Here is an 18,901-nt window from a genome sequence, read left to right as displayed (position 1 = left end):
GCTGTAAGGTAAACAATGGTCTTTGGGGGCAGCCGAACTTGTGAGGTGTGCCCTCGGGGTTTTAGCAGATGATACAGCACCAGGCTACATTTGGGCTGGTAGTGGGCTGATGGCCCTTGATATAATCGTCTATTTTCTAGTACCGGCCACCATTTTGGGTAAAGTGACACAGTGGCCGGTGCTTAGTTAGGAAAAATGTTCCCACCCACCCTCCCTCTGGGAAGGGGTTTCCTGTTTATCCATGGGCTGTAGGCAGTTTTTGTTGGGCACAGGTGCACAGGGGAAGATGTTTTGTAGTTGTTTGTCGCTTGGAGCAGGTGCAAGGCGGTTTGCAGTTTAAGTTGCCATGTTGCTAGATTAAGATAATTGTTGTGAACATATGTGAATCAGGATAATGGAAGTGATAATAAAGTTAAACCTAGAGGAAGTAAGAAATGTACGCTTTTGTTTTTTAAAACTTTATTTAGCATTTCCACATATATTGATTAATTCCATTAACCAAGTTTCAGTATATAGTTACATCTCAATATGTAAGTTGCAGTTTAGGTAGCAGGCACTTCAGTACAAGCATTCATGATAGGACATGAAAGAAAAAAGCAATATAACATTTTCCATATCGTACCCCCATCTTATCTGCAGAGCAAGCAGTGGATCCATACATATGTCGATCTCAACCAGCATTTCATGCATATCCCTCAAATCAAACCCATTCTCCACCCGGTATACATTGCACTGCAGTTAGAAGGGAAGGCATGTGTCCGTTGTTTTACCCAACATCTGCGGGGGCAATGCCTTGTTCTTACTGCGCAGTGTGGGCAGTGTCCTGTGCTTCCCAATAAAGTCTAAACGGTGCCCATATGTCCTTGGGCCTGGATGAGGGAGGGGTAGTGGTTGCATACCATTCACTGCGCATGGAGCATGAGGCTAAGCTGTTCAGCCAATCTTTCACGGATGGAGCAGCTTTCCCACCCCAATAAATGGCAACTTCTCTTTTAGCCAATAACAGGCTAATGGCAACAAACCTTGAAGGAAACTGCACAACATATCCCAACAGAGCAATTTCAGGCAGAAGAGTCATTGGTATCTTCACCTTAGCGCTTATTAGGTTATGTACCTGAGCCCAGAAGGCGGATACACGTGAACAGGTCCAAGCCAGGTGTGTGAAATCTGCTTCATGAGCCTTGCATCTGGGGCAGCAATGAGATCTAGACGGGTTTATTCTATGTAAACGGACTGGAGTAATGTATGTTCTGCGCAGAACGTTCATGGCGACTGTTAATTGAAACATTTTTGGTGACTGCACAACAGAAAGACCATTGCTCATCTGTAATTTGTGTGCCTAGATCCGATTCCCATGCAGTACGAATTTTATCATCGGAAACTGGGATGACAGCTGCGCAGGCTTTGTATAATTTGGATATCAAGTGCATTCCCCTCTCACTTTCTATTACCAAGGTTAACGGAGTAAATGAAGGAGGCTCAATCGGGAAGTTGGGAGCTGCACGCAATGCAGAACGCAATCGCATGAGCACAACTTTGTCCATGAATGTGGTTTCTGGGAATCTGGACTCATCAGAGGGGTCGAATATGTGGCCGTCAGGAAATAAGGTCTCCCAATTTGACGATATTGAATTTGGCGCATGTACGCTGCACCTGTGATCAGAAGCCATCTCGCATTCAGGAGTGGAAGTGTGGAGGAATAAAGAATAGGGGTGTCAGTGGAATGACGCAGTTTCTCCCATGCCCAGCTGGTTGTTGACGCTGTTTGAATGTCCTTATGGTGTCTAGGGAAACCCGTCGGCAGTATTGATGCCAACGTGTCTGGGAGAACCAGGTCTGACTCTGGGCGCAGATAGGGAATTGTGGCATCCGGGTGGTACCACGTTTGTGCAAAGCTGCATTAGGACACCAAATAGTATAGCTGTAGGTTAGGGACTCCATATACCCCCTCTCACAAGGTAAAGTCATAATCTGCCACTTAACCCGGACCCCGTTTTGGCCCACACCGGATGGATCAAATGGGAGTGTAAGTTTATAAAGAAACTATTTGGCAAGGGAATCGGAATATTATGGAATAAATATAAAAATTTAGGGAGCACAACCATTTTAATAAGGGCTACTCTGCCGGCCAAAGATAATGGAAGTTTGAGCCATTTATCTACCTGCCCGTAATTTTGCCTGATAATTTGATCAGGATCTAAGTGTATATATTTATATACCTAAATATTTAACAGAATCCAAGCACAATTCCAATGGAAATTCCAGGTCCCATTTGACTGTGCCCTTGGTGAGGGGGAAAATCGCAGATTTGTGTCAGTTAATACCTAATTCCGAATATGTTCCAAATCGTAAAATCTCTCTAAGAAGCGGAGATCCAGGTTAATCTGAGGTTGGCGAACATATAGTATTCTATGTGGAGACTGCATACTACGATGTTTGTTAAGAAATAAATACCGATTTGTTCGTGCTCCACAGGTGTACTCCCTGCACTGGAGTAATTGCTTAAATGAAAAGGTTGCACCAACACGCAATGTGTGAGTGTCTCCTGGGGCAGAGAAGTGTGCTATAATACTGCAATCAACAGTTTTTCAAAATTAGGTGTAGAACACTACGATGTGAGTCTTCAAAGTATTTTATTCATACTTCATCAATATGACTTTTTGGCTTTTGCTTTTCGATATCATGTATTGCTTTTCAATTCCATTTGTCAACAAAAGCATCCTTCTTAATCATCATTCCATAGTAATCATTATTCCAATGCATTTCGGCAAAAATGCCTTCATCAGGGAAATCTACAAAAAATCATAAAAATAAAATAAACATTCCAATATTCTACCTCTTGCTTTATGTTATGCACAGATACAAACTCTTAATTTTATCAACTCGTTCTATGTAGGCTAACCGTTGGTTCTAATAAACGATTATTCTAAAGTACTCAGCAGGTCGAACATGCATAAGGCTATCTCCTTAAATGTGAACTTGGACCACTGTTTAACCACCTCCTTCATAAACATTACACGAGTAGAACTAAATAACGAATCATGTCGCTTTCTACCCCCAGTACGCTGGTTAACTCAAGTCTTATCCCATTGTTAACGCTATACCGCGATGCTAACACATATTCAATAATGTATTGTCCATAAAGTAATGTGGGAACATAACAAATTACGCTGTGCGTTTACCCTTTCTAGCTAGCAAATTTAACATGCGCTTACCGCTATGTGAAAAATGTGTCCTTTCAAGCCTAGATCCATAAAAGCAGGAATCTGGGCAGGGAAACAAAGTAACCGCCAAGGGTTCCCTCGTCGAAGAAAGTCGGCGTGTGACGTAGGGTAAGAGGTGGGGTTTAAAACGGAGGTCTACGCATTTCGTGAGAACTTAAAGTGATAGAGTGTTTATATGTGCTGCTAGTTCCCCATTGTTGAATAATAAAGTTTTTAACAACAAATACGACTTTGCGTATACAAATGATGTGGATAATTGTGATACTCAGGAGAAGAGCATACGCGCTGAGATTATAAACTGTTAAATGACAGTTCCACGAACAGATCATAATGCTAAACAGTAAATGTCACGATAAATGCTACATTAAATCAAATATCTAGAACAACTGATCAATAAATGCACAGGGGGATGGATGTGTAACACCTGCAATGGCTTACTATAACAATATATACAGGTTACAGATAGCAATTAAATTCAGTTCTTTCATTCATCCCGTGAGGCCTCAAAGTCTGCAAAATATATATCCAATAATTCTCCCGTTTAAGCAGAGTTTTTCTATTGTCTCTATCTGCTCGTTTTTCCACTGTCTCTAGCACACAAACTTTGATCTGGCTGATCTGATGGTTAGCTTCAATGAAATAGGTTGCCACTACTGATTTCAAAGCCCTTGTTCTGATGTTGCTTTTATGTTCGTTTAATTGTACTTTTAACTTACGCTCTCCGTCTGACCTATATAGGCCTTGCCACACGGGCATTTGATCATGTAAACGATGTTCGTGGTATCACAAGTAGCATTCACTTTCAGACTCATTTTGTTGCCCCTCGTGGGGTGGGTAATCGAATTACCTTGCAAAATGTTATTACAATTTTCACAATTTCTATATGGGATGGTTCCTTTGAATTTTTGTGCATGTGATAACAGTGATAACAGTGGTGGTTGCTTAATAATTTCACCCAAATTTTTTCCTCTATTAAAAGCAAAAATGGGCATTACATTAAAGATCTCTTTAAAGTCTGGTTCCATCTGTAGAATCGACCAGTGTTTTTTGATAACACTTTTGTATTGAGGAGTAACGGTAGAAAATTTGCTCACACATGTTATTTTTGGATCCTTAACTGTTTTAGTCGCTGTCAATAAACATTTTCTGTCTTGACTATCAGCACGCTGAATGGCTTGTTTCAAAATCTGTTTAAAGCGTCGTATAATTTCTTCTGATTGATTAACGAACTCCTCGTAGTCAGAAACAATCCTCTTTACTCGTAGTAGTTGCGAGTATGGTAAGTGGTGTCTTAGGGCTTGTGGGTGGAAGCTCTTATATGCCAATAGATTGTTACGATCAGTTTTTTTGGAATATAAAGTTGTTTCAAATTTATTGTCCTTTTTAATAATGGTCACATCCAGATAGTTAATGGTTTTTTCATGCATCTCGAAGGTAAATTGTATTCTGGAGTCAATGGTATTTAATTCCATAATGTTTTCAACCAACTCTTCTTTGGAACCTTTCCACAAAATGAAAATGTCGTCATTGTATCTTAAATAAAGACGTAGTTTGTTTTGCCATTTGTTGTTCTGTAAGATGTGTTCATTTTCATATTGATGCATAAAGATATTGGCATACGCCGGCGCCGCCGAATTGCCCATAGCTGTGCCGCTCTTTTGGAGCTACCAATGGTTTTCACAGGTGAAATAACTGTGCATTAAGGTGAAATTCAACAGTTCCAATATGAATATTTTCATAGATTCCTCGTAGTTCATAGTTAGTTATGCCTTCTCCACTGCCTCAATCCCCGCAAGATGGGGTATGGATGTGTACAATGCCTGTACATCAATAGTGCACACGGTAATCAGTTCATCTTCAAACAATTCAATTGCTGCTAGTCTGTTCAAAAAATTTGTGGTATCTTTCACGAATGAGCCCATTGTAATAACAAACAGCTGCAGATATTTATCAATTAGTTTCCCTACTGGATCGTGTATGCTACCACACGTGGAAACAATCGGTCGGCAAGGAGGTTTCTTCATATCTTTATGAATCTTTGATGTCATGTAAAACCGTGGTGGTTTCGGATATTCAGTTGTAAGAAATTTTTTCATCAATAACACCTGCATCCTTGGCGGTTTGAAGGATTCTCTGTAATGTCATTTGGATTTCCATAGTGGGATTAAAATCAAGTTCCATGTAGGGGTTTTCATCTTGTAAATGTAACCTTATCTGAGTTTGATAGTATTCCATGTTTAAGATGACAAGAGCTCCCCCTTTGTCCGCCTTTTGGCAAATGATGGATTTATTTTCCGCTATGGCTTTCAAAGTATCCTGTTCTTTTACTGTCATATTCTTGGCCTTAGTTGGTTTGCGATAATTAATTTTATAATCATATAGTATTGTCATCTGCATATAAGGACACCAACAACGGACCCTTGTTGAATTGCAGACCCCTGTGCAGGTGTTTTTCCTGAAAATGACCCATCAATGGAACCATTGCTAGTATAAACAAGAGAAGGCAAAACGGGCAGCCCTGTCTGGTACCCCGTGAGAGGGTGAAGGGTGTAGACAATGTACCATTCAACCTCAATCGAGCCGTCGGTTGGCTGTAGAGGAGCGCCGCTGTGGCTATAAAGCACGCCGGCATCCCCATACGGTGCATGATAGAGAGTATAAAGGGACATTCTAAGGAATCAAATGCCTTTTCAGTATCTAGGAGAACTGCAGTAGCTGGGACCTCAAGATTTATCCTATGTAGGGTATTGAATAAGGTACACAGATTGAAGGAGGTCTAGCGATGGGGAATAAAGACAGGTTGTGCCGGTGATATTATGGATTCCATTAGTAAGGAAAGTCTGGTAGAGAGAACCTTATCCAGTATTTTATAATCTAGATTTAAAAGGGAGAGTGGGCGATAAGAGCCACAGAGGAGGGGGTCTTTCCCAGGTTTCGGGAGAAGGATATTCACCGCCGCGCGCAGTGTAGGGGGCAAAATCTGTCCTTCCAACGCCTCAGCGTAGAACTCGAGAAGTTGTGGGATCAATAAATCCTTGAAGGTTTTATAGAAGGCTCCCGTGAAGCCATCCAAGCCTGGAGCTGAAGATGATTTGAGTGAGGCAATGGCTTCGTCTATATCCTTGTCGGATAAAGGCTCTCAAGAAAATCTTGCATACAACGCTCAAGGTATACAAGAGCCACCTCAGAGAGGTAGGTTTCCTGTCCCGTTCGATCCTGTATAGTCCCTTAAAATATGTCAAGAATTCTCTGTGTATGTCGAGAGGGTCAGTGAGAAGCTGCCCAGTGTCAGATTGTAATTGAGCTGTATACGCATTTTGATAAGGAGGTCTAATCATCTGGGCCAGAACCCTACCCGGGCGCTCACCTTCACCATATCGCAGGGCGGTTTGATACTTCCCCAAATATAGGATCTCCTTGTCAGCTGTGTCTTTGTATTCGGTAAGAAGCGACAAGCACTGCTTATCAATTACAGGGCTTTGTGCCTTAGACTGTCTGGCGTCTAGAGTCGGAAGGTCTTTTTCTATTCTAGCTAAAGTTCTACGCAGGTCTCGCAACACCCCTGCGTGTTTGGAAATGCATACTCCTCTTAAATAGGCTTTAAAGCCCTCCCACAACATCGCTGCGGAGTCTACAGTGCCAGTATTGATTTTGAACTATCTCTCTATCGCCTCATCTTCTAAAGCGCGATTTGGGAACCGCCACTGTCTTTCGAAACCCTCGGGTCTAGGGACTTTCAGTTTTAATAGTACCGGAGAATGGTCAGAATATGTTTGTGGGAGCGTATGCGTGGAACAACACCAATTATATATACCAGGGGAAGCTAACCAGTAATCTATCTGTGTTCACGTGTTATGGGAACTGGTGTAGTGTGTGTAATCTGTGTGTTGTGGGTTTTGGGCGTGACCTACATCAATTAAACAGAATTGTTCCTTTAAGGAGTTCAGGGCTCTGCGGCGCGGGGTTGCGGATCCGGAGCACTAGAGGTACTGTCCAAGATAGGATCAGGCGTGATATTAAAGTCTCCACCTAATAATAAAAATGTTGGACCCAGCTGCATAAGACGGGAAAGTAGAGAGTAGTAAAAATCTGGGGAGTCGACGTTCAGGCCATAAATGCAGACCAATGCCCCATCAACGTGCCCTGCACCACCATGTATCTGCCCTCACTGTCTTTATGTTCAGATTGAAAGCAAAAGGGGACCCTTTTGTGGACAAGGATGGGCGCACCTCTTGCATAATTGCTATAATTAGCGAAAATCTGTTCGTGCCCTAGCAGGACGCAAAGCGGTTTTGGTCAGTTTTAGCCATGTGGGTCTCTTGCAGGAAGGCAATGTCTATACCGTGCCGAAGTAGGTAGTGGAGAATTTGCCGTTTCTTGCGGGTGTCATTTAGGCCTCGAATGTTTCATGTAATCACAGACAGCTCGGAGGGGGCAGCGTTATGTCCTATTTGAGCCATGCAAATACAGATCTAGTCAATCTATCCTGCAACAATCGAAGATGCCCATTATTCCTAACTGCATTAGAACGTTTATCTCGCACAATGAAAATTAACAAAAACCAAGCCCCTCCCACCACCCTCCACCCAGCCTCCCATTTCCTACCAAGAGTCAATCTCCCCATTAATGAATTGAAACAGTGTTCCAGCCGGAACAATGCTACCAATAACAGTTCCAAGAACCGATGTGATAACATATCAGAGAAACGTTTAGACGGCGTTCACCCTGGGGGAGAGGCAACGCTCTATACGCCATTGGGAGATGCACTATAATGTAGTATTGACTATGTCCCATAAGCGTTAACCACCAGCTGACAGCAGAGTCTACATGTTGCTTCAACCATGACCAGAGCCCGAAAACAAGTCCCTACTGGCATCAGCTCCATTTTGTGAAGGCGAGAGTCTGTGCTCATCGTTAGAGCGAGCATTGCTGGTTTTGTATTTATGGCAGAATTCCTGCGCTTCTGTGGGATTGTCAAAGATGCGGGTTTTTCCATCGAATACAACTCTGAGTCGCGCTGGGTATAGCATACCGTACTTCAACCCGAGATTTCTCAGAGTGGCCTTCACGCCATTGAATTTCCATCTGGCCTGCTGCACCATGATGGTGAAGTCAGGAAATAGCGACAATTTGGAGCCCTGCCATATTGTTTCGCCCCGTTCACGTGCCATTCGAAGCGCTGTGTCTCGGTCCCTGAAGTTCATAATACGGGCTATAATTGGTCGGGGAGGGCATTCTGGATTAGGCATAGGTCCCAAGGAACGATGCGCGCGTTCTACCACAAAGCCCGTCGTGGATGCCTCCCTGCCACATAGGTCAATTAGAATCGTTTCCATGAAGGTATCCATACGGCCAGTAGCAGTGGTTTCCGGCACACCAAGAATGCGCACATTGTTGCGGCGACTGCGCGATTCCAAGTCCTCATTTTTAATTGCTACTTCCTTGAGGATACGTTCGAGTCTCTTGAGTTATTGCGCCGGGCCGTCTTCAAAGTCCGAAGTCCATGATTCCACAAAGTCCAGGCGTCGATCATGTGCCTGAATCTTAACCCCCATTTCTGCGATGTTTTTGTCCAAGGAGTCAAAACGGACATCCAGGGCCTTAAAGCCAGCACTCATCTCCTGCAGAAGAGAGCCAATCTGGGTGGAAGACTCATCCGAGGCAGAAGTTTTCTGCCCACCTTCCGCCATTTCTCCAGGTAGGTCCTGCACTGTGTCTGAGACCTTCCCAAAAGGAAGTAGCCGCTGTTTCGGACCTTTACGGCTCATGCCGCAAACCAACATGCAACCCTGGATCTCAGGCGCAGGGTGTGGGTTTTGTAAGCGGGGGGTGCCAGGTATCTCAAACTGGAAACAATAGCACTATATTGTTCACTGAGCAATGGGGCAAAACATATGGGTAGTTCATAATGTCAAAGTGTAGGCAGGCAACTGGGACTAATTTGCAGGGGGCAGGTCACAGACAGGCTCCGCAATAGGTGGTTTCAGGTGCTGACCTGGTCAATTTGAGCTGAATGTTGGCACGAGATCAGCAGATTTATATCACAAGCAGGTGGGCAGACAGCAACAAATGCAGGAGAATGGTGATTGCAGGCTGCAGTTCCCACCACAGCAAGGATCAGTGCCAGTGTCAGCGCACCCTTACGGGGCGAGAGAGGGGGGCAAAGCAGGGCATTGATAGAAATGCGGATAGAGCGCCCCCGCGGGCATCTGCCACTGGAGGCGCCCAACGCCACGGCAATGAGAGGCACGCTCGCAGGCCCTGTCCCTGCCAGCTGCCTCGTGTGTCTGTATCGCCGCACGGGGATGGCACTATCTAGTGTCCGCAGGAGGCCCACCCCTGCTCACTCACCGCATGTAGTTGGGCCGAGCCCCCGCCGAACGCTCCACCGCCTGTGTAGTTCCTCGGCTCCGCTTCTGAACCTCAGCCGACCGCCATGTTAAATTTACGGGCGGGGTGGATTGATTGCTGATTCTCCCTAATTGCTGTGCTGATTCGGGCGTTTGGAGGCTCAGAGTGTTCAGTGAGCCCTTTTCATTACCTGGACAGTGAAGCTGCAACTTGGGGTCGTGCTGGAAGATGGGACGATGTCGGTTTGCCCATACGGCCAGAGGAGTTTCAAGGCCACGCGACCATCTTGGTCTGCGGCTCTGCCACGCCCCCAAGTAAGAAATTTAAGTTAAGGTTTAGGATACTTAGTTAGATGTTAATAGATGTAGGTTAACCCCTTCCATGCTCATGACGGAATGGTTCCGTCATGAGCATCGGTGCTCCTGTGCTGATGACGGAACCATTCCGTCATGAGGCCAGGGGCACGAAATCCCTCTGCTGCAGACAGCAGAGGGATTTCCTTTTCACCCCTGTGACCTTGGGAGCTGGGGAAGAGCTTCCCCAGCTCCCGAGGCCCCCTCCCTGGTTTCTGTTCAATGACGATCAGCGCGCACGTCGCGCTGTCGTCATTGAACACAAACCGAAACTAAAATGAGCCTTTAGGCTCATTTCAGTTTCACTTTCTACATGCTCAGTGGGCTATCTCAGCCACCTGAGCACGTAGAAAGACGGGAGAGGTATCATTGGAAAGGGGAAAATGTGTTGTTTTTGTCAATTTTTTAGCTTTGCAAGGGATTCTGGGTGGGAGGCAGTTGATCACCCCATCCTGAATTCCCCTGGGTGTCTAGTTTAAAAAAATGTATAGGTTTGCCCAGGTTCCGGCAGAGCTAGGGTTCCAAAACAAAAGGTAGGCACTTTGCCAAAAAAAGAGCCCGTTTTCATTGCGAAATTGCGGTGCGAACACGTTGCGTTTTGCGCTGTTTCCTGTTGCAGGCACTAGGCAGACCCAGGCAAGTGAGGTACCATTTTTTTCGGGAGACCTGGGGGAACGCGGAGTGGGTGGAAATTTGTTGATCCACGCAGATTCCAGAACTTTCCACCACAGAAATGTGAGGAAAATGCGTTTTGTTTTGTCAATTTTTTAACTTTGAAATGGATTCTGGGTAACAGAACCTGGTGGGAGGCAGTTGAGTCACCCCATCCTGAATTCCGCTGGGTGTCTAATTTTCAAAAATATATAGGTTTGCTAGGTTTCCCTAGGTGCCGGCAGAGCTAGGGTTCAAAAACAAAAGGTAGGCACTTTACCAAAAAAGGGCTCGTTTTCACTGCGAAATTGCGGTGCGAACACGTTGCGTTTTGCGCTGTTTCCTGTCGCAGGCACTAGGCAGACCCAGGCAAGTGAGTACCATTTTTTTCGGGAGACCTGGGGGAACACAGGGTGGATGGAAATTTGTAGATCCACGCAGATTCCAGAAGTTTCCACCACAGAAATGTGAGGAAAATGCGTATTTTTCCCCAATTCTTTAGGTTTGCAAGGGATTCTGGGTAACAGAACCTGGTGGGACGCAGTTGAGTCACCCCATCCTGAATTTCCCTGGGTGTCTAGTTTTCAAAAAGGTATAGGTTTGCTAGGTTTCTCTAGGTGCCGGCAGAGCTAGGGTGCAAAAACTACAGCTAGGCACTTTGCCATAAAAGGGTCAATTTTTTACTGAAAAAATTGAGGTGTGACCACGTTGCATTTTGCGCCGTTTCCTGTCGCAGGCACAAGGCCGACCCACACAAGTGAGGTACCGTTTTTATTGGGAGACTTAAGGTAATTCAGATTTGTAAATCAACTGTTATTACCTATTGAGTTTTCATGCATTTCTCCCTTCCCAATGAAAGACATTGTGTAAAAAAAAAATCTTTTTGAAAAATGACCAATAATTCTCAAGCTAGTATGAGTATTCCCAATTTTGAAAATGTGCAAATATATACTGTTTCTAAACTCTATAATTTGTACCCAATTCAGAAATACATAGGTGTCTTTCATACCGATTTTGCCATGTATACATTTTCAAAGAATAAGTGCTCTATACCCAGTACAAAATAAAATACCATTGCAAGTTGCTGCTCAGTTTTTGGCTCTGGGTTCGTCGGGTTCTTGGTGAAACTACAAGTCCTATATATCCCCACAACCAGGAAGGTCAAACGGATGTAACGGTATATTGCTTTCAAACAGTTGTCAAAATTACAAGAAGTTACAGGTGAAAACGTTGAGACAAAAGGCTGTTTTTTTCAACTAATTTTCAATTATTCCAATATCTAACTGTTAGTTTCTATAAAGAAACCTTCATGGATTTAGACAAATGACCCCTTTCTGAATTCAGAATTTTGTCTACTTTCCAAAAATGTATAGCTTTCCAGGGTCCATTATTGCTTTCAAACTCATTTCTACCATTAACTGGAAAGAGATTGAAAGCTCTAAAAATAGCAAAAATAGTCTATGTCCCAGAAAAATGCCAAAACTGTGTGAAAAATGTTGGTTCTCTGACAAAAGACTGTCATTCCCTAAAAGCTGGAAAAATGCTGATTTCAGCCCCACAAACCCTTTTTTTGGATACCATTTGCAGGGAAAAACCCAGAGGCTTTCATTTGCAACCCGTTTTTCCAATTTTTCTGAAAAAAACAAAAGTTTTACTGTATTTTGCTTAATTTCTGGGACCCCTCCAAGGGAATCCACAAACCCTGGGCACCTTTAGAATCCACACGATGTTGGAAGAAAAGGACGCAAATTTGGCGTGGATACCTTATGTGGTCAAAAAGTTACAGGGGCATAAGCACGCACTACCCCAAATCGCCTAAAAAGGGCTTAGCACAGGAGGGGAAAAGGCCTAGCAGCAAAGGGGTTAAAGGAGTAAAGGTCAACAGTTTCAAAACAGGATAGTACGTACAAAGTTGAAAGATAAAAGATGTAAGGGGAGGGGGATTACTAGAGGAGGAGGTAATGTCGTAGGTGATTTGGTGTATAGTGCGTTGTAGTTTTGTAAGGCTAAGGCCTAGGGGGAAATTTGTGATGTGCACCTGCTTTCAATAAAGCAGCCTGTTTCATACACTAAGACATGTGGTCTGTGCTGCTCCTCTTTATGGCAAGTATTGGCAAATCCAATACTTTTAACGTTTGCACGGTGCATGCATGCTCAATGTGCCCACCACACACACGTTAAACCTATTTGTTTTTCCCATGCTCATCTCTCCTGGTTCATCTTGTCCATCACTTTTGTTTCAGGTGATATAGTGGTGGCATTAAGCATCTTTGCTCCCTCATTCTGCAATGTTGACTCTCCCACAAGGTAGACCCTGTTCTCCAAACATCTGAGCACTGTCGTGGGAGTGGGTTTGAGGCATTGATCTTTTTGAGAGATCTCTCAGCCTTTCAATGCTCAGTATATCAATTTATTTGATAGTGCTGAATTTATGCCGATAGATGTTGGTAGTGAGCACTGGCACTCCTTTCTGGGGACCGGGATTTATTTTTGTCATCAAACACTGACGGTTGTACCACTGAATATTGAGCCCAAGAATATCAACATACAAGAATACTGTGTACAAAATAGCGAGGGACAAAATATCGAAAGCTAAGTGCATATAGAGAAGTATATATTTAGTGTTCCTAACTTCACCTCTACGTACCTCAAAGATATACATAACCAAGTCTCATATATATGGAATCAGGTATAGAAAATCTATAATACTCACCCTTCGATATTTTAGATTCAACATTTTTTTCTTGATATTTGAATGCTTTGATATTCTTGATTTACCATGCAGGGTGCACACTGAACCACAGCAAGAGACAGGAAAACATCAAAAGGGAGAAAGATAGACAAATTGTGGCCAAAGGAGGAAGTAGGGATGAAGAGCAGGGGCGGCCTTAGGCATGTGCAAGCTGTGCACCTGCACAGGGCCACCAAACCCCAGGGGCCACCACGCCAATATATATCCTTAATATAATAATCCTCTGCGGATGGATACATATTTGCGTGGCGGCCCTGGTAGGGATTTGGCGGCCCTGTTCCACTTCCAAACACCCTGACACCCCCCCCCCCTCTTCACTGGCCTCCGCGCTCCGCCCCGCCCGGACCCCCTCTTCCGGGGCCCCCTACCTACGCTCCCTGCCCAGGGCCGCCATGAGCCTAGAGCCGCCCCTGTGAAGAGAACCAGAAAGCGTGAGATAGAGACAAGAAGTGTAGGATGGTGGAAGAAAGAGGTCTAAAGATTGAATCAAGACTATGCAGCGATGGTATTAGGTACGTTGGCATTTGGCAGTGCTGGGAATAGACTGCTCAGATAAACTTTGGCCCCTGCACTTATTTATTTAACACATTAAGCAGTGGGGGTGAACATTGCCCAGAGGTCATTGTAAGCAGGGCTTGTGCAGCATGGCAGTCGCCAGCTACACATGCCCGTTAATGTCGTCCTCTTTTAGCTACCATTTTCAGATACAAGGAATAAGGTACTCAATATGGATCCCAGGCACTCCTGCTTTAGTAGAACAATGAACGGCATCTCAGATGGGCTTGATCCTGCGATTAGAATTAGGCCAGAATGCATTCATGTAAGAGAAGTGTATTCAATTGTAGTGTGTACAAAACAGCCACTTCCACTGCTTGAATTGGCATGGTGTGGTGTCATATCTGCTTCCTCTTTTTCACAAATATACTTTAGACGTGTCAGGAGCTTCAGCACATATTTGCTTCTGCCTTTCAGGTGGATGGAATCGCTATTTCCCACCGCTTAGAGGTTGCACCATAGGTACTTGATCCTCCCCTCTGCAGTTATTTGCTAGGATAATTCCCTGTCGTTAACACAGACGTTGGTTATGGGCAACGATGACTAGTCTCCCTACAAATACACTTCACAATTGCAGTGTGTCATCCCCTAGGTCTCCCACAAGGAAGTCACACTTCCTGGAGTAGGACAAAGCGACACTTACTGAACAATACGTTCTAGGGAAGATATTCAAGAGGTGAAGGTTGGGGCTTATGGGGTGTATCATAAGATGTAAACCAACTAGGCACTACAGGACACAAGGTGAATGCTCTGAACTATGACACAGGTGAATGCAATGGAGACCAAAACCATAAGAAATTTTTCTACAGGCTGTTCTAGGCCGACAGGCTTTTTTATTCCTGCTGACTGAAGCAATCTGTGGTACTACAGGTATTTACACAGGGGACACACTGGTAAACCTATATCCTCTCTTACTTATAGAGTCAATGAAGCTTGCGTGAGTGCTGTACAGATGGTTCATATATTTATCTAATGATATCTTTCCTTTCTTTGCTAGCACTGAAGGAGATGCTTGCTGTTCACAAGTCCAACATGCCCCAGAAGTCAATGTTTCAAGAAGTGAAGTGGGAGCCCGCTGCTGGGAACTCCTTCCTCAGTGAGAAGGAGATGAAGCAGGACAAGAACTTTAACATTGTGGAGGAGGCCTGTGACCGCAACAAGAACTGGAACCTGGCCAGGCCCCAGAGCGACGAGAAGGCAGGGGAAAAAGAGAGCACTTCTTCCCCAGATGACAACCAGAATCAGAGAGTCAAACACATGTTGAAGGACCTCTCACAGGCCATGAGATCTGAAGGCATCGGTCTCTCATCCGAAGAGGAGGTCCGCAGCCCACCTGAAGGGGCAGAGGTCAGGATTGTGGAGGAAGAGGCTGAGACCACTGAAGACACAGTCAGAGTATGTGAGGACTCTGCGGGGTCTCCAATGGAGGACAACGGATACGCTAGCAGCTCACTCAGCATTGACAGCCCCGACAGCATCACTGGGAACACCTGGGATCTCCCTGCTGCGACCACTCTGAACGAGCAAAAGGCTTTGGTTGAGGACCATGAACTTATCGAAGCAGATGCCGAGACCTCCTCTGACTCAGATGCTTACTTTCCATCGCTGGCCGAGGCCCTCCAGGACAAAGAAAAACTGAAGCGTCAAGAGAAGGAGAAGCATCAAGTCCACCTGACGATGTATCGCCGTCTGGCCCTTCTGCGCTGGATCCGGGGTCTCCAACAAAGGGTTGTGGACCAGCAGAATCGTCTGCAGGAGAGCTTCGACACCATCCTGGACAATCGCAAGGAGCTCCTCCGTTATATCCAGCATGGCGTTGGTTGCTCCAAGGAAAGCACAATGGAGACCCTGTGATCTACCATTATCAAGACCCCAACACACCTCTGCCAAATCAGTACATCCTCGGTGTGCAATAAGGATAGGCACCTGACTCTCATGCTTGCATCCCACTGCATCATGGTCATTTTAGTCCTCTCTTCATTGAGTAAAGAGCTTGCAAAAGCCAAATTGCATGCCAGTCAGAAAACCAGGTCTAAATGGCACACTTATAGCGTGTGTTGAACATTACTACACTACAACCCCGCAGACGTTAGTGGATGCCAAATGTTGCCAATTCCTGAGGCTGCATCATTAAGCAGCAAGCTTCAGTGACGTATTACACTTTTAAAAACTCAAGAGTATGCTGGAAAGCTGCATGACTGTTAATTGCGATTGGCACATATATTTTCATCCTACTGTCTGCCATGAACATTGCATATCTAGAATAATCTCTGTTATTATGTATGGTGCTTTGTCTAATTAAGGTGCGTCTGATCTTTTCTTGTTTGTCAGCTGTCTTGGTAATCAGGCTTAATTTCAATGCCAAGGATAAGTGATTCTTCAAGTCCGAGCCAATGCAAGCGCCATTTTGCCACCCTACCATTTACATTTGAACATTATGTATTGCTGTTGGGTGGAATCTGTCTTGCCTCTAGCTTGTTACCATGACATTATTCCTTTTAAACATGCCGGATCTACTAGTCTCAAGATTATGGTTACAAAATGGATCATTGTCCTCAGGGGGATCTTACTTCAGTTCAATCTTCCCTTCTACAAACTACTGTAATCTGGAAATTTCGTGTAATTGGTTCAGTGGGTGAGTCAGGACTGCAACTACCAGAATACACTGGGTTGTAAAATATAATCCAGTACTGGGAAATAGTGTCCTTGGTGACATGGATCATCTGGTAACCTTACACAAGAGCAGCTGGCGGGGATAGTGCCATAACGAGTCCTGCCGCCACTGTGTAGCGTCCACGAGCCCTTACTACAGGTCTAGGTCTCAACTGGTTAATCAGTGGAATTTAGTGGGAAGAATTGTGGGACCTGTTGAATCTTAAAGCATAATTTACAGATTCCAAGTTGAACCAAGTGCACTGTGTATGTTGTGCATGGTGTGTATTCACTGCTCCACAAACAGGGGGCTGCTCCTTCCCTTTGATGTCTCTTGTCCATGCCACCAGAATGGGAAATCAGCTCCATCGAAGAGCAGAATACCGCTTGGATGCTATGAGTTTCTCAGGTGCTTCTTACTCAAATAACTCCTCCTTTGGGAAGTAGGTTCTGCCCTCCATCAGCCACCAAATGGGCCTGCTTGCTTCAGCCAGGAGTCTGACAATCTGTGTGGACTCTTAAGCAGATTAAGTACTTTTCCCATTTCGCTCTTGGTCATTAATGTGCTTGTATCATCTCGCCTTGACTGTGGTCTTCCGAGCTATGCCATCAGGGACATCCAGCGTCCTCAGGGCATGGTAATGCTGAAACTGCAAAAATTCGGCCCAATGTCCACTCCTCTAAAATGTCTTCATTGGCTATGGAGCAGAAAGGATGATGTTAAAAATGATATACCTGGATCTTTGAGCTAATTTGACCATGGATTGCTGCTTCTTGTGCAGTCCAGAATAATCCTCCTTTCCTAGTCCTGCGGTGGTCTTCTTGTTGTCTTCTGGTTGTTTCTTCTTTCAGATCGGCATGGCTTGGAGGTAGATCCTTTTAGGATTAATATGACTTGCTCAGGAGCATGTCATCTAAACTCCGCACAAGGAATGTCATCAAATCTACCAATGATGTATGAACAGATTATCATTCTGCGTGGCCAATAATCCATCTTGCATTCTCCTTTAGAGAAGGCGGGAAATGAAAAAAATCCCTCGTTCTGAAGGTAATGTGCAATCACTGCATTCAAAATGGTGGTAATATTGTATCATAGTGTGGGACAGCGATGCTCGTTAGCAAAAAGCATTGACAAAGCCAATAGGTCTGGGGTTGTATGCCAACCTTTTGTTTTGCCAGTACTTGCTTTGTATTGTCATGGTTTCTGCAAAACTGTATTATTGGGAAAACTGACGGACACTCGTCAATCTGAAACATATTTAGCTAAAAGTTAAAATTATTTAGAATTTTTGGTCTCAATAAACACTCCTTGCCATTGTAGTCCCTGGCACTGAAAGGAACTACTTTGTTTGAATGTGCTGCTTGTGAAAGGTAGAATACCGTCACTCACAGTCAAGTTTACCAATAGATGAAGTGGGCTGAACCACTGCCCCATGCTGTATGATGTAGTGGGCAGAAGAAATATGTGAATGGAAAAATGACAGACTGGTAGATAAAGGGGGCTGGGGGAAGCACCAAGAAATAAGTATATTATACATATAATTTTAGTAAAAACAAAAGGTCTAGGCTAACGCCAGAGATAATGAACTGGTGCATTTAAATATAGGAGAAAAGCAGATGCACAGGTTATGAATGGTATTCTCCATTTAAAGCTAAATTTACAGTAATGCAGTAAAACAAGGAAGCGTAACTCAATTTCTGCCCATCTCATTTTATTGAATGATGGCAACAGTGTTAATGTGCTTTTGATATAATATAATGTAATGTGGTGTAACATAGCATAACATATAATGTAACAAATAGGTATCGAATTTATGGTATCGATTTTTTTGCCTAATTGTAATCATACTCGGTTTATCAGATAAAGAAAGGTCTTTAATTGAAATATGTTGCCATTTATCTGTACTGCCAACTAACAAGACAGTATTCACTCTAAGAAAAATAGCCATTTTAAAATGTAAATATGTTTTTATTTTTATGAGGATTAGCTTTACTTGCATCAAGAAATTATGATTAAAGTTGGCTTGCATCAAAATCTTATCTACGGGCTTGTTTGTGTAACGGTGAGAGCCGTTGCATCTCATTTTACGGTGCTCTTCTCTGCAATTGTGCTATTTTTTAGAGTATGTTTTTCCAATTTACAAAAGAAAAATGATGTAAACCATGACAATCTGCTCTCTATCACCACACCCGCCTCCTCCTTGTGCCATTCCCTCACCTGAGGTGAGTTCTCACCATGTAGGCAGGCAGCCTGCATTGTTGGCTTTTCGCTGGTCAGTTTGATTTTGTTCTTAAATAAGGTCCACCTCTTCCAGAGTGCCTAGATAATGGACCAGATTCACTGCTTCTTCTTCTTTAGGGTA

General features: G+C 44.1%; 1 protein-coding gene across 2 annotated transcripts in view; it reads left to right on the top strand.

Moving 5' to 3' along the window:
• The window catches only part of C3_1H1orf216 (chromosome 3_1 C1orf216 homolog), a 46,810-nt gene extending 28,237 nt beyond the window's left edge, over nucleotides 1-18,573 (top strand). For both annotated transcript variants that reach the window (XM_078681152.1, XM_078681153.1), the window contains exon 2: nucleotides 14,884-18,573. In XM_078681152.1, the coding sequence (XP_078537278.1) occupies nucleotides 14,895-15,740 (846 nt within the window). In that variant the 5' untranslated portion in view covers nucleotides 14,884-14,894 and the 3' untranslated portion in view covers nucleotides 15,741-18,573. The remainder of the gene's footprint in view (nucleotides 1-14,883) is intronic.
• The last annotated feature ends 328 nt before the right edge of the window (nucleotides 18,574-18,901 follow it).

This window comes from Lissotriton helveticus, chromosome 3_1, assembly GCF_964261635.1.
Source record: "Lissotriton helveticus chromosome 3_1, aLisHel1.1, whole genome shotgun sequence".
Lineage (NCBI taxonomy): Eukaryota > Metazoa > Chordata > Amphibia > Caudata > Salamandridae > Lissotriton > Lissotriton helveticus.
This window is presented reverse-complemented; position numbering and strand designations above follow the sequence as displayed.